This window comes from Geospiza fortis, unplaced genomic scaffold, assembly GCF_000277835.1.
Source record: "Geospiza fortis unplaced genomic scaffold, GeoFor_1.0 scaffold157, whole genome shotgun sequence".
NCBI classification, from domain to species: domain Eukaryota; kingdom Metazoa; phylum Chordata; class Aves; order Passeriformes; family Thraupidae; genus Geospiza; species Geospiza fortis.
In genome coordinates this window covers 7,926,042-7,940,649 of record NW_005054314.1, presented here as the reverse complement: position 1 = coordinate 7,940,649, position 14,608 = coordinate 7,926,042, and the positions used below count along the sequence as shown (strand labels likewise).

The 14,608-nt window shown below is 48.3% G+C and overlaps 3 protein-coding genes across 3 annotated transcripts in view; 1 reads left to right on the top strand and 2 right to left on the bottom strand.

Annotated features, from left to right (window-relative positions):
* The window catches only part of FUNDC2 (FUN14 domain containing 2), a 6,248-nt gene extending 928 nt beyond the window's left edge, over positions 1-5,320 (top strand). Inside the window, exons 2-5 of the mRNA XM_031056116.1 lie at positions 55-355; positions 1,644-1,719; positions 2,803-2,937; positions 3,362-5,320. Coding sequence (XP_030911976.1) covers positions 55-355; positions 1,644-1,719; positions 2,803-2,937; positions 3,362-3,439 — 590 coding nt within the window. The 3' untranslated portion in view covers positions 3,440-5,320. The remainder of the gene's footprint in view (positions 1-54; positions 356-1,643; positions 1,720-2,802; positions 2,938-3,361) is intronic.
* A 2,235-nt stretch (positions 5,321-7,555) lies between these two features.
* Positions 7,556-11,060, bottom strand: CMC4 (C-X9-C motif containing 4). The gene is made up of 4 exons (XM_031056115.1): positions 10,946-11,060; positions 10,685-10,736; positions 9,436-9,502; positions 7,556-7,758 (listed from the first exon to the last, which is right to left on the bottom strand). The coding sequence occupies exons 2-4, from the start codon at positions 10,730-10,732 to the stop codon at positions 7,556-7,558; spliced, it is 318 nt and encodes a 105-aa protein (XP_030911975.1). The 5' UTR covers positions 10,733-10,736; positions 10,946-11,060.
* On the bottom strand, positions 10,743-14,493 carry MTCP1 (mature T cell proliferation 1). The gene is made up of 3 exons (XM_031056085.1): positions 14,389-14,493; positions 11,156-12,072; positions 10,743-11,060 (listed from the first exon to the last, which is right to left on the bottom strand). Exons 2-3 carry the CDS (start codon positions 11,261-11,263, stop codon positions 10,845-10,847), a joined length of 324 nt encoding a protein of 107 aa, XP_030911945.1. The 5' UTR covers positions 11,264-12,072; positions 14,389-14,493; the 3' UTR covers positions 10,743-10,844.
* Between the last annotated feature and the right edge of the window lie 115 nt (positions 14,494-14,608).

Here is a 14,608-nt window from a genome sequence, read left to right as displayed (position 1 = left end):
AGGGAGTGAGCGGTGCCGGGCACGGGGTCCCGGAGGCCCTGGGAGGGGGCTGAGGGACATGGGGGTTCCCGGAGGCCTGGGGAGTGCCAGTCCCCGTGAGCTGTGCCCCTGGGCAGGGCTGCTGTGCCCCTGGGCAGGCACCGGGCGGCGGCAGGGGGCTGTGGTACCGAGGTCCCAGCACTGAGCCTCTCCAGGTGCCTGCAGGTGCGAAGGACGACACATTCAACGTGCTGGACCTGGCGGAGTACACCAAGAACCGGCCATGGTGGCGCAAGATGTTCGCCCCCAGCTCGGGGTCGAGCGCTGAGAAGTACAATGTGGCCACGCAGCTGGTGATCGGAGGGGTCACGGGATGGTAAGAGGGGCCGGGGCTGCCCTTGCTGCGCTGGCTGCGTCCCTGGGGTCACAGGGACAGGTGCTGGGTGATCGTGTGGCAGGCATTCAGAGGAGGCGGGTGCTCAGCCTGCTGTCCCCTGGCATGGTCTGCTGAGCTCTGGGACGTTTTAAATGCTGTCTGTAACTTAAAGAATTGAGTTTGTCTCGAAGGGAAGAAAATTGCACCAATCAGTAATTATTTTTAACTTCTGGTAAAAAGTGGTGCTGTTGAATTAGGACAGGCAGATATGAACCCCTTGAAACAAGGATGCCTTCTCCACTGGAGGTGGATGTGCTTCAGGCATATGCATTAAAAACCTCCTGGGCTCACAGTTCTCAGGGTTTCCTGTCACTTGTAGCTGGGACTGAGCATGGCTCTATTTGTAACTTCATTCCTACAGCATCGTTTGAGTTGAAAATTTTGTGTAATCACTGCTTTATCTCTTACCATTACCCTCATCTTCACCTGGCAACAGGGTAATTATTTAACAGTGTGTGACAGAGCTTTGTCTTCTCACAGAGGTGGGACCTGGCCACCTCTCTCTTGTATCCTCACTAAGTGTATTCAGAAATGGGCCAGGGCAGGCTGCTGTGTTGTTTGCAGTGCTCATAAGGAAACCATGTTCCAAGGGAAGTGTGGTTTGGGTGGCACAGCACACCAGCCCATGGCTGCATAACTGAGCATTGGGGTGGTGCTGGCTGCAGGAATGTTTTTCATGCTGAAAGCAGGTACCCATTTTGGAGACCAGCCTTAGATCACTGCCGTGTGCTTTTTCCATCATTTTTCTCTCCTGAGAAATGAAAAGGTAAAGTAAGTAGTTGTTTGCTGCTCACTTTACAATTAAGTAAGAAAGAGGCTTGTGATTTGCTCCCCATGCTCTGTCATGGAGCAGCACATGTGCTCCCTAATTTCCTCTCAGAGATGATACCAGTTTAAAAAAAAACAACATCAAAATGTAAAATCACTTGTTGATTTTGGTGAAATCACAGGTTTCTGGTTACTCTTTTGGGAGAAGGATGAGGTTGAAGAGATAAGAACCAAACGGAAAAAGGCTGGAATGTGACAGCACAAAGTGAAAAGCTATAAAGCATCAATTTTATCTGTGTGCAAATCCTTCTGTCTGGTTGCACATGGGTTTCTTCTGCAGTTTGTCAGGCTGTCTCCAGTCCTGGGTAACTGCTGCCAAAGGCAGCCTTGCCTGTGGGAAGCATAATGAGCAGTGTGTGTGGTGTTTCATTCTCCTGACTGAATGCTGCTTGATTTGTAGGTGTACTGGATTCCTCTTCCAGAAAGTTGGAAAGCTGGCAGCAACAGCAGTGGGAGGAGGCTTTTTCCTTCTTCAGGTGTGTATGAACAGCAGCCCAGGCTTTCTGAGAGCTGTCTGCTGGGGACAAAGGTGTCTCTAGGAACCACTGCCTGTTGGGGCACGTGGGGTCAGTCCCCCCTCTGCCAGGGGCTTTGTGTGGCTGTGAATGTCAGAGGTGTGTGTTCTCCAGGGCACATGGATGCAACAGCAAAGCAGGGTCAGTGTGCATGAACCAGTGCAGGATTGCCAGTGCACATCCACTGGGGATCTGCTGCCAAAGGCCAGGCCGAAGGCACGGGAGAGCCTGAGTGGAGCACGAGGCAGCTTCAGCTGTCTGGCTGTGGACACAGTGTCCCTGGAGGAACAGCCCTGCATGTCAAGAGGGATTTACCCATATCTGTGACATGCTTCCTGCCAACCTGGCTTCCCAAGGAGTCCAGCCAGCACACATGGGGCTCGCTGTAAAGCACTGGGGAAGAGGAGAGAAAGGAGATCTCTCTCTGTCCTCTACCACTTGTGCTGGTTTCCAAGAGCCCTGGCATTGAGGGAAGCTGCTCAGATGTGTTCATGCATCTGGTGCATCCTGGAGGAGATAGAGCAGCTCTCAGGCCTTGTTCAGCTCTCACCTGTTTGCTCCTCAGGTCGTGTGTGACTCATTCTCCTTCACTCTCCTGGTTCTGCTTGTTCTGCTCAAAGTCAAAAGCTTGCTCTGGGCAGAGGGAGTTCCACAGCTGAATCACCCTGAGCAGATAAAATAGTTTGAGAGGAATGGGCTATTAATAGCTGTGTCCACCCACAGCAGCAGGAGAACTGCAGGAAGTCCCAACAATATCCGTGGCAGTCGTGAGGGGGAGGTGATACCAGCTTTACATTGAGGAAGAGAGGCTGAAGCAGGCTAGGCTGCAGAGTGTGCCCAGCAGTTGGGGGATTACTGTGGGAGACAAATGTTGCAGAACACTTGACACAGCTCCTGGGGTGGTGTTCTGTCCAATTTTTAAGCCAGTGTGCCCCCCAGTGAGTGGGAGGTGGCTGTGCTCAGGGAAGGTGGGTGAGCAAGGGGTCTGTTTAGCTGTGGTCATGCAGGACTTTGGGAACTTTTTTCTAATCCTCAAAACTCTAGATTGCAAACCACACGGGATACATCAAGGTGGACTGGAACCTAATACAACGGGACATGAACAAAGCCAAGCAGCAGCTGAAATTTCACACCAGTGGTGATAAAATGCCTCCAGAAGTGAAAAGCAGAGTGGATGAGGTGAGACAGCTCTCCCAGGGCATGTGCTGGAGGGACAGCAGAAAACAGGATTGCCTCTTGAGCTGTTAGAGATGTTCAGTTGTGCAAATACAAGGAGGGAATTCTTGCATGACAGCAAAATAGGAGGGATAGCAAAAGTTGTGGATGTTGCCTGCCTGGAGTTTAGGAAAACATCATTTCCCACAGCATTCTCCTGGAGGAGCTGGCTGCTTGTGGCTGAGCAGGCTGAAGATCTGGCTGTGTGCTGGTGCAGATGGGGAGGGGAGGTCATTAGGTAGGAAGTTTTCCCAAATCTGAGCAGTGGCATCTCTGTGAGCATCACTTGCCTCAAGAACAAACACCCTGAGGGATTTTTTCTTAGCAGGAGGGTCAGTGGGTGGCCTGATGTTGTTGAACACTGTTGTCTCTTCTCACCCCTGCTTAGGTGGTCATATTTCTGAAGAAGAATGCTATCCTGACTGGAGGGTTTGCTGGAGGATTCATGTTTGGAATGGCATCCTAGAAGCTGCACTCTCCTCTTGTGCCCAGCCTCCCCTCCCCTCCTCTACTGCTGTTATCTCTCACTTAGAAGTCAAAGGATGTTGCCAACAGACTCAGTCCCATCTGCACAGGTTCCAGCCCTTATTTCTTACAACACTGCTTCTGATTTCCACCTTTTTCTTCTGTCTGGGCTGTTGGTGTGCTGGGGTTGGTCTGGAAGCTCACAACTCCCAGTGTATCATGAATTCCCACCAAATATGCCCAGACTCAAATTTTCTGATGAGTTTCAACTTCATAAAAATGTAGTGGCAGAGAAACCTCTTAAATGTGCTTCTTGCAGGTGCTCAGGACTGTTATGTGTACCTTTGTCTGCCAGTATATGTGGCAAACTCTTCACCACTCTATGTGTGTCAGCTCTTCACTACAATTTAGCTTTCAGTATTCCTGCCCTGGTACCTGGAACACCTCTGCTTCCCGCTGCAGAGGTGATCTGTGCAATCCAAAATGTGGTTGACAATCCTGGGGTGGATGCAGGAGTGTCAAAGCTGCCTGAGCTGTGTCCAGGACAGGGGAATATGGATTTTCCTGCCCTCCCCCTGCTGTTTCACTGCACATAGATGGCCATTTGGCTTTGTCTCTGCTGGTATCCTTCCCCCTACTGGAATTGCAGCACTGGCACTGCTGATGGAAACTGAGCACTGTGGCTGACTCTCCAGGCCCTTTCCTCATCATGTGTTCTGAAAGTCACCAAGTTTTGTTCTGCAGAACCACCTGACTGCTCAGCCTTTGAGGCTCTCTCCTGCTTCCAGCAGGCCCAGCCTGGCTGTGTCAGATGGGGGCATTTCAGCTGTGCCACTTACTGTAAATCACTCTGGGCCTCTGACTGGGCTTTCCATGTCTGCCACAGCCTTCTCTGGTAACTTTGGCATTGGTGATGCTCCTTGAGGTGTAACCATGTGGGACGGGATTGTAGACAGGAAGTGCATCCCTGCTTAGGGTACACTGTAGTGGTCAAGTTGCTGTCTTTGCTCCTGTCCTGCCATACATGGCCAAGGAGAATGAAGGAGTAGCTGGGCTCACATCCTTTAACAATGGCCTTCCTAAAGGCCATCCTGGGCTGCAGGATGCAGCAAATAGGTCTTCAATAAATTGGTGTTTAGCAGTGGAGTTACAGACAGTGGTGGGGTTTTTTGGGGTTTGGTTTGTTTTTCTGTAGGATCTGCAGATGTGAACATGCATAAATAGATACATTGGTCTTGCAAGGTATCTCTTGCTCCTGTAGGACAACAGCATTGCTGCTCTTTGGCTAGGTGGGCTGCAGAACACAACTTCTGAGATGCACTGATCTCCACAAAGCTGTCTCCAACGACAGAGCTCAAAGCAAATCATTAACAGACCTTAGGGATGTTTTTCTGGCTCAGTAAGTCACTACTTCTGCTCAGCCCTAGGTGGGGCGAGTTCTGCTCAAGTCCCAGTTTGCTACTGAGAGAAATGGCCCAGAGAGGGAGCTAAAATGCTGCTGAAAGGGGAAACAATTAACAGATTGATGCTGAGTTTGATGTGAATGTAGGCAGGGAATGGACAAGCACATCAGGATGTGGGAAATCTTTCTGCTGTGCTGGTGTTGGGCTCGTGGCTGCCACTGTTTGATGCTGTGGGGCAACACTGGAAGCTTTGATGCTGGATCAGTCTCTGTGGGGATGCATTTTCATTGCTGCAGGTGCCAAGATGAGGTGTCCCTTCCCTTCCCCACTCCTGCTCCTTTTAGTGTTGTTTCAACAACTTCTGACATCTGTTACACTCTGAGAAGATTTCAAACACATTAGGCTTTTAAAGTGGTTTTATATATTGTATGTAAATGCTTGTTGAAGTGATATTTTATTAAACAGTTTTGCTCTAAATGCTTCTCTGTGTGAGGTCTGTTGGCTTCCTGGGAACCAGCACGTTCCTGTCTCACTGTGACTGAGAGCACCCACAGCCAGAGCAGCAGCAGGAGTGTGGCAGGTAGCACTTGGGGACATGGCTTAGTGCTCAACTTGGCAGTGCTGGGGGAATGTTGGACTCAAAGGTCTTTCCCAGCATAAATGAGTTTATGGGGGTACCAGCCACCCCTCATCCATGCAGGTAACCTGGGCTACCTTAATAAATCCTTCTCCATGATCATCCTGGCACCAATCACACATATTCCCAAGAGTATGGGATGCTGCTAGGGCAGGAGGTGGGTCTGCAGCCAGCCTGGGTTGCCTCTGCTGAGCAAATTTGTTCCACCTACCTTCAAATGGGCATAGAGACAAGGCTATTTCTTTTTCATAGGTGCAACAGAAGCCTAAATATATATATTTTATCAATTTATCTAGATTTTTCTAAATATATCTAAATATATATATTTTATCTATTTATCTGTTATTGACTTTCCACTGTTCCTGCTCAGATAGGGCAAAAGAGAAAAATTAACTACTTGTCAGTGTTTAAGGTGGTTCACAACACTGTCATCACTTTTCCCTACTTTTCAGGGACACTAAACCCCCTGTTTTGTCTTAAAGGTTTTTTCTTGAGGGGGACAGCAGTGGGAGGGGAAGACAAGCTCTAAATTATTCTGATCTTCAGCCCCAGTTACAAAAATATCAAGCAGCTTCTATTGAAACATGATCTCACATGGCTCTGGGCTGTGAATGGCAGCCAAGGCGCCCGGCTTGCAGCTCAACAAACAAGCAGAGACCACAATTTGTTCCAGTCGTTTATTTTGTACCATGGTATTTCAGAGCAGTGAATACAGATGGTTTGCTCTTCTAGGCTTCAGTACACACAACTATTGTGCCTAGACCTCAGTGGTTTATAGAAGCTCTATTTCATAAGTAAGTTGTACTTGATCACAGCACAAAAGTCCTTTACGGCTAGATCTAATACAGAGTTAGGGCTAGTGGGTTGGGAGCCTGATATTTGGGTGCCTGGACTCCTGCTACAGGGGACAGCAAGACAGGCAGCTCTGAAGGGTGGTGCAGGAACCTGTCTATGAGCTCTTCCTACAGGTCACAGGAAATTCTGCTGCATGGCCGAGAGCTTCTGGAAAGCCATCTCTCCTGGGGTCCAGACACAGCCGGCTTGGGAGTGAGTCTGGAATGTTGTGTGGAAAATAACTGCCTACAACTGCTTGTTCAGTAAGCAGCACCTAAGTCAGTTCTTGGATCTAGCCCAGGGCTCTGTGACAGGCCTTTGGGTATCAGCAGTTTTAACTAGACTTGGATTCAAAGCATATTGCTTAAAGGTGTTCAATTAGACATAAATTTATAAATTTTGTATCAACAGTCAAATCTTTCAAATGAATATTGCTTTTTTAAAAAAATAGCCTATCCCTGTAGCAATCCCTGAAATTATATTCCTGTAACATCTTTATCTTTATCATGCAAATAGCAGCGTGTAGGCAATTCAAATATAAAATAAACAACTCTGTCCAGTGGAAAAGTGAGGCACTTAGGCAAAGTGACTTGCAGTCACTCATGATCTATACAAGACTTAGGAACAATCATCCGACCTGATGCCCATTCTTGAGCTTGAACCACTGGACAGGCAAATGTCTGGAACTACTGCATGGTGGCAGCAATACCTTTGTTGTATCAAGATGGGTTTGTTTCATGTTTAAACTCACTCTCCTGAGCTCATTTCCTGTACCTCTCGCTCCAGAAGCCAGAATAACTCTGTTCCAATTCTCCATTTTTAGAGCAAGGATGGATTAGAGTAAGGTAAGCATCCTAAAAACATCAAGTTGACATTTCACAGGTGTGATGCAGAGGCAACATAGATTATGTTTTCGTACAGAAAATAAAGTTTGTTAACCAGGCCATATGTTGGTACTGTGTAATGCTTTTTGGTGTGCTGAACGGTGTGTTCCAGGAGCAATCTGGCTTTTCTGAAAGTCTAAAGAAGGCTTGAAAAAACACACACGAGCTCTTCAAGTGAGTCCATGCTTTTTGTTACTGAGGTGGTGGGGAAATTCCTTTTGAAGTCAACTTAGCCTTTTCTCTCTCCTCTTCTTCTCTCTCAAACCCTGAACAACAGATGGACCTGCCCTTGGTGAACCGAGCGCAGCATTTCCGCATCTCCTGGAGCGCAGCTTCACACTTGGACTCTACGTAGTTGTTCACTGGAAAAAAAGGAGACACCAGATCTGCAGAGAGGAACAGGCTGGGGAAATTCCTTTTGAAGTCAACTTAGCCTTTTCTCTCTCCTCTTCTTCTCTCTCAAACCCTGAACAACAGATGGACCTGCCCTTGGTGAACCGAGCGCAGCATTTCCGCATCTCCTGGAGCGCAGCTTCACACTTGGACTCTACGTAGTTGTTCACTGGAAAAAAAGGAGACACCAGATCTGCAGAGAGGAACAGGCTTTGTTCTCTGAGGGAGCACACCCTGCCAGCTCTTCAGCTGCTTACAAGCATTCCATCATTTTCTCGCTCACAGCTATCTAAGGCTGTGGCTCCCTGTGACTCAGAGAGGAGTCCTGCAGGAGGAGACTCAGTCTGGTTTGAGTTAAGCACCACTTGCCTGTCTGCCCAGAAACACAGGGCATGCACAGCCACCTGCTCTGCCCTGGACGAGCTCTGCAACCGCTACACAGCTGCACTCTGACTTTTAAAAGATTAAAAGAAGCAACAACAGCATAATGTGAGACACACAGCACCTGTGGAGAGCCCAGAAAGCAGCAGTGAACACCTGGTTAATGAGCAAACCATGCTGCTGTGATCACTGGGCTATGAATTCCCTGACTGGGTTGGTGAGTGAGCTGTAATACAAACACAGAGATCATCCCTGAGAAAAAGGTTGTGGTGATTTCTGCAAGCTGGCAGCCCAGGAGGCATGGCAGGCCTTTGGAAAGGAGAGCTGATCTTTCTCTGCCATAACCTGCAGCTGATGAGTGCTCCAAGGCTCTCCTAACTGTCCCTCTGCCTTTGCAGCTTTGCTTCTAAAACTGTAGCTATGTACAGACACACCATCATCTGTCAAGGATGCATTGCTGGAAGTCACACACAGATAGGAAAACACAAAAGAGATTTACAGCAGGCATTCAGTCTCACAGAGGAGCAGCAAGATCTTTGGAACAATGACTTTTGAGAAGTCAGCATCTCCCAAAGGTCCAGCTCCCACCCTCCATCTCACACACTGGGTACAGTGACTGTGCATTCCTCAGTTAAGGCTCTGTACTTTAATTTTTACAGGGGAAAATTGCTTTGTTCTCTGTCAACTCAGCTGCTTCATCTGTGCCCATCAGACAGCTCCATAGCACAAAACATGAACAGCAGCAGTGACTGTACATGCAGCAAAGAGCTTCTCTGCCAACACTTAACCATTCAGATAAACACTGTACACAAACCTACCCAGGCAAAACACTTGGAATAACTTCCACAAATGTTATAAAAAGAACATTGCCACAGATGGGACCAAAACAGGGTCAACCCTCAGCTTTAAGTGCAGTAGTACAGGGAGAGAAGGCAGTCCTTTGTGGGGAAATGCTCCAAACCATAAGGACATTAAAGGTAGTTTCTAGACAATTGCTGGGGACATGAAGACCATCTCACACCTTGAGGGCAGATCAGCTATCCCATTCCTGACAGAATTCTTGAAACACCCCTGCTCTTGAACACCCCTAGAGCAGCTCTGCAGTCTTCTCATACCATCCACCCACTCCCTCACTAACTACACTGTAAGAGAGCTTATTATAATGTCTAGCTCTTCCTGCCCACAGCTGAGTCCCAAAAATACACCTGGGATCTCACTGCCAGCATGGAGAACTCTACAAACACATTACTGTTACTAATGATCTGCTTTATACTAATGAGGTCTCATTATTTACAATTAAGCAAAAAGCAATTATATTAACATCAGACATTATAATTTTGTTCATTTCGCAACCAGGCGATGCTAATGTGCTTTGTTCCTTCTCAAGGTGAAAGGACAAGGTTAATTTAAAAGAATTAAGTTCCACCAAAAATCAAGACACCAAAGACAAAATGACACTTGGTACCTTGCAAGCATTTCTGTATTTCACAGGCTTGTTTCTGGCAGGGATCCTTCCGGGACATGTTCAGGAACTAAAATGATAGAAAATGTTACTGTAGATCAGGGGTCTTTTCAGGGGGTGGGGGAAAGACAATGCCCTACAGCCACATCTTTCAGGAGCTCCCAATTTCCCCCACTGTCATCATTTAGAAAACATCTACAGCTGCTTCCAGGTGCCTGCTAACATACACAGGAACTCTGTCTGGCTAAAAGATGATGATGGAGACAATGAACAGAGGAAGTTTCATGTCACTAAGTTTAAAAGCCTTCTTCTTTTCTCTAGTTAAAATGTGTCCTTTTCCACTTGGATGTACAAAGATTTCAGAAAATATTCAAATTAACATGGCTGACTAAATTTTAAGAGTTTTCTATCTCTAGACCTTATACTGAGACATGTATTTATGTGAAATCCACCTCTGTGAGCTTTACACAATCAAGGATTTGGTGGCAAGTCATGGAACCACAGCTGGAGAAGGCATTTAAAAAAACAATCAACCAAACAACTCAGTTGTGTATATGCCATAAAGCCAACAAGAAGGGCTCTTTTCATTTTGTTTCAGGAGGAAGTCTCTTGGAAATCCTCTCCCTCTGTCCAAAAAAACTCCTCAACCACATTGGAGAACAGCTCCATCTTGTTCAAATCCATTAGAAAAGGATTTCAGACACTCAAGTTGATTTTTCTGCAGCTGTGACACCTGTAACTGTGTCAATGTAAGATCAAAAGCCAAGCAAGAGCTGGTGGTACCAGCAGTTGAATGGGAGACCTCTAAGGAAAGCACCAGTGTCACTCTAAGTGGTGATGAGACTGAACCTTCTGAGCCTCTGCTCAGAGCTGGGAGCTGCTGCCTTTCCAGATTCTGACAAGTGACCAGCCCACAGCAATTTCCAGTGTCACTAGGGCATTGTTTGCAGCATCCTGGCCGAATTCCATTTGGGGCAATTACATTCTGCCTACCTAGAACTCCCCCTGATGTTTCACTAGGTCACAATACTCCACTGCCTGTCCTAAACCCTTGTGTGATGCTGCTGTGTGTTGTTTAACTGCTTCCACCTCAAAGGTGGCTGCATTTCAGTGGAGAGAGAACCTTTTATTGTACAAAACAGACAATGGCATCTTCCTAGAGCCACTGCTCCTGAAAGACAAAAATTCATATTAAAGAAAGACTGGGAGTAAACAGTGCACAGTACAAAGCAGGGGTAATGTCTGCACATACCAGATTAATCCCCAGGCACGAGTTTAAGCAGCAGTTCTTCAACACCATCAAGCTGTAAGTGACAAGGAAAAGTTCAATACGTCTACAGTTACTGCGGTTGACCTAATGGACTTCAACAAAGTAACAGTCCTTTGCCGTCCCTCAAGGATCTCAAATGACTTCACAAACAGGAATGACTATGTTCTATTGTTGCCACCATCCTTACCATGAGATGGTGCTCTATCTCCCAAACGCGAGAGTTACTATCCCTGTACTGCTCACCCTGGGACAGCTGCCACATGTGAGGCAGCCGGGATGGGGGGAGCTGGCTGGGTCGCAGCGCCTCACCCAGGGGAACCTGAACTCTTTGGATCCGAGCCCTCAGCATACCTTCCTCCTGGGGGAAAGTAACAAACAGAGCAGGCAGTTACTGGCAGAGGCACCTGAAACAGCAACGCTACAACCAGGGGGAAGCTCAAAGCACACACTTGCCTCTTCCGCAGCCACGAGCCAGGTTTTGCGGTGCTCATCGCAGTAAACCCCCACGCGGCGCACCCAGAGCCGCACGGGAGGAGCGCCTGCCTCCCCTCCCTGTGCCATCCCTCGGGCGCTCCCGCAGCTCAGCTGGACGGCATCGGCCCGCGGGCTGCACGCGTGGCCTCCTTAGCTCCGGGCACATTCACGGAGAGAGCTCCCGGAGCCGGCAGCCAGGTGGTGTCTGACTCCTTGGATGAGATGCTACGTGCGGAAATGTCCCTAAAAGTCAGCTCGGGAGGCTGAGGTGGTGCCTAAGCCAGCGGAAACGTCAGGCCAAGTCGTACACTGGGACACGCGGGCCGGGTGGCATTGGTAAGGCATTCTGGGGCAAAAGGTGCTATTGGTACAAAGTTAAACCCTGCGAGTATTGGCTTTGCTCATTCCACTAACAGTCCTATTAACAGTCTTTGTGTGAATCGGGGGGGGAAAAAGAGGTGTCTAAATCCCAAAAGCAAAACTGGTGAGCAGCAGTGAGGTGAGCTCAACAGGAACGGAGATCACTCTGGAGACAGAGCACAGAGCTCGGTGTGCAGGACTCTCATCTTTGGAGCTCGCTGAGCTGTCGGGGTGCAGGGTCCTTTGTCTCATCTCTCAGGGTGGCAGCACTGTCCATTCACACCCAAACTCCTCGGGAGCAGCACTCAGGACTGCATCACTCGGCTTTTGGCTGGTCACAGAGAGCCACCAACACGGGCAGAGGAGCTTGGGGCACTGAGGTGCTTCCTGCTACTGTAACTTTTGTTTAACAGCACGTTTATCTGTGTGCCAGTTAGATCAAGCTGAGCCATTAGCAAATGGAGGTCAGGGGAAATGATTCTCTTTGAACCCTAGAAGAGGTAATCAAAATGGTACAGACAGTCTTCATCCTTTATCTAGGTGTAAAGTAGAACAAAGTTAAGCTGTAACACATACAACATCCTCCTGCTATGAAGCAGAAGCAATATTCTTTATCCCAGTGAAACACAGTGGTCTTCTGAAAACTTGTAAGGTTATAAGGCATATTTCAAACAGGAGCAAGAAAATCTGGGTACAAAATAAAGGAGGGAAGGTCAGGGAGAGGAAAAAAAAACTTGTTATACATTGGGCTGCGTATATAACAGAAAATACTCTTCCATGATGCCTTCCATATGTTACATCAGTGTTTCTCTATCTTTTTGAGCCAAAGGAGCACTCAGCCTTTTTGAGAACAAAACACCAACCACGGGTCAGCCTGAACAGCACCATCACAAAGAAAACTTTGAGTGTTCTTTTATTACTTCTTTTTTTCACCCATTCTGTTTGTTGCCTTGCTTGATGTGTGGGGATGTGTATGTGCCCCACACAAAGCACCACTGTTCTGGCTGCCATCCTGTGATGAGGGACAGGCATTCCAAGGAATGCCCCACCAGCTGGATCACTGGCATTTAGAGGAATGTGACTGCAGTCTGACAAGCCTCACAAGGCCTTCAGGAATTAGGGTTAAAAGGACATTTCTGTAACTCTTTTCCTTTCTGCATTACCCTAAGCCACATTATAAATTTAAACCCCTGTGTGGAACTCTGCCCAACAGTGAAATGCAGCAATTGCCACTGATCATTTTCAGTCAGCTGAACATAATCACCCCAGGTGGAATTCGGCCAGGATACTCTGCAGTAAACTGCAAAAAGTTCCATCATGATCAGAAATGCCCAAGAACTTGCTTTCATTCCATTCAAAGCTGGAATTTTTACAGGTCATCATCCCCAGAACCAGAAGGCTCAAGACTGGTTCCAGTAATAGAAAATTACATCTCAGTAAGTGAACTGTGTTTCCTGCTGTAGGTAAGCTCTCCTGGAAGGTCTCCTACCCAAACACTGCCCTGGTTCAGCCTGGCTGAAGCACAGGGAGCAGGACCAAAGCACAGCATGCACCTTTGTGTCCACGGGCAGTGGAGATGGCAGCAATGACAGAGCCAGGACAACAGAACAAGGTCTCATGCAGAGGACACAGTGCAGAATGGGCAGAGGTTCGTGTGTGCTGTCACCCTTTGCCCCAAGCTCCCCCAGAGCTGCAAAGCTGAAAGGCTCAGTCTGGCCTGTGGAGGTGCCCAGGTAGTGCCACATGGAAAACCCTGAGGTCAGGCAAAACCGTCAGTTGGGTCTGGGGTGGGACAGGAATGGGATTGGGGTGGGACAGGAATGGGATTGGGGTGGGACAGGTGTCTGCAGCACCCAAACACACCAAAGAAACTGGAGATTCCACAAGCACACGCCCAGACAGTGCACCTGAAAACATACACAGTGTCTCACTGCTGCAGGTTTGATTAGAAAGCAAAAACAAAGCCTGAAGGAAGACATGGGTGGAAGGAGAAGAGAGCTTACTTATGTTTTAAACAAGTTTTTAACCAGAGTTCTTACACTGCTTGGTTCATAACCCATAAAAAAACCCATCACAACCAAGAAAAACCCCAACAGCTTAAATTTGCAGGACTGCAGCATCATCCTTTGAGACTTTAACATTCCCATCAACACAGCTGTAGAAGGCTGAGCTGCTCAAAGTGCTGTTTTGGGGAGGTTCCAATCCCAATCCCCACAGACAGGAATAATACTGGCAGATGTTCTGTCCATCTTAGCATCAACCTTAGAAGTTTAATGCTGTTCTGGGACCTGGATGGATTTCTGAGCCATAATAGATGGATAAATGTCAAAATGGCCAGGAGGAGGAATGCAGCTTGTAGTGACGACAATTTATTTGGTTTTAAGGTGGGTACATTAAAATATTTTATGGAAACAGTGACAGAAATTGCTCCAGATGCTGCTTGGACCACCCCAGAGCTGGAGGTCAGTGTGCTGAATAAATTGCACCCTTTATCACCTTTTGATCTAAAAAGCAACAGGGAGTTCAGCTGCCATTTAGGCACCAAGGAGAAGCACTGCTGAGGCTCAGCAGTGCTGTGCTGACACAGTTACAGCTCCAAAGCAAGGCTGGCCAGCCTGGCCTTCTGCTGGGGCATGAGAGCTGCCTGCACACCTCAGGGCTATGAGGGTGCTGAGCCTTCCTGAAAAACCCAGCCCGGCTCTGGCAACAACTCGGGGATCTGGTGACTTAAGGGCATGTGGAGACACTCTAAAGCTTCTTCTTGGGGGTTTGGACTCTACTCTGCCTGGAGCAAGCCCCTCTGACTCCACGCTCCGCTCTGCCCGACCTACTGAGGGGTAGCAGATGCTCACCGACCAGCCGGGCTGTCCAGCAGCGTGGGGAGGGCAGGCCGAGCTTTGGTGGGATCTAAAAAAACAGGAAGACAAAAAGATGGACATAATGCAGGGGGAGCCACGCAGAGGGGCGAGGGAAGGGACGCAAGAGCCGGGCCGAGGAGCGGGAGCGGGGGCAGAGCGGCCAAGCCGGGCAGGGAGGGCCGGAGGGGAGGGGGGTGTGGCGCGGCGTGGGACC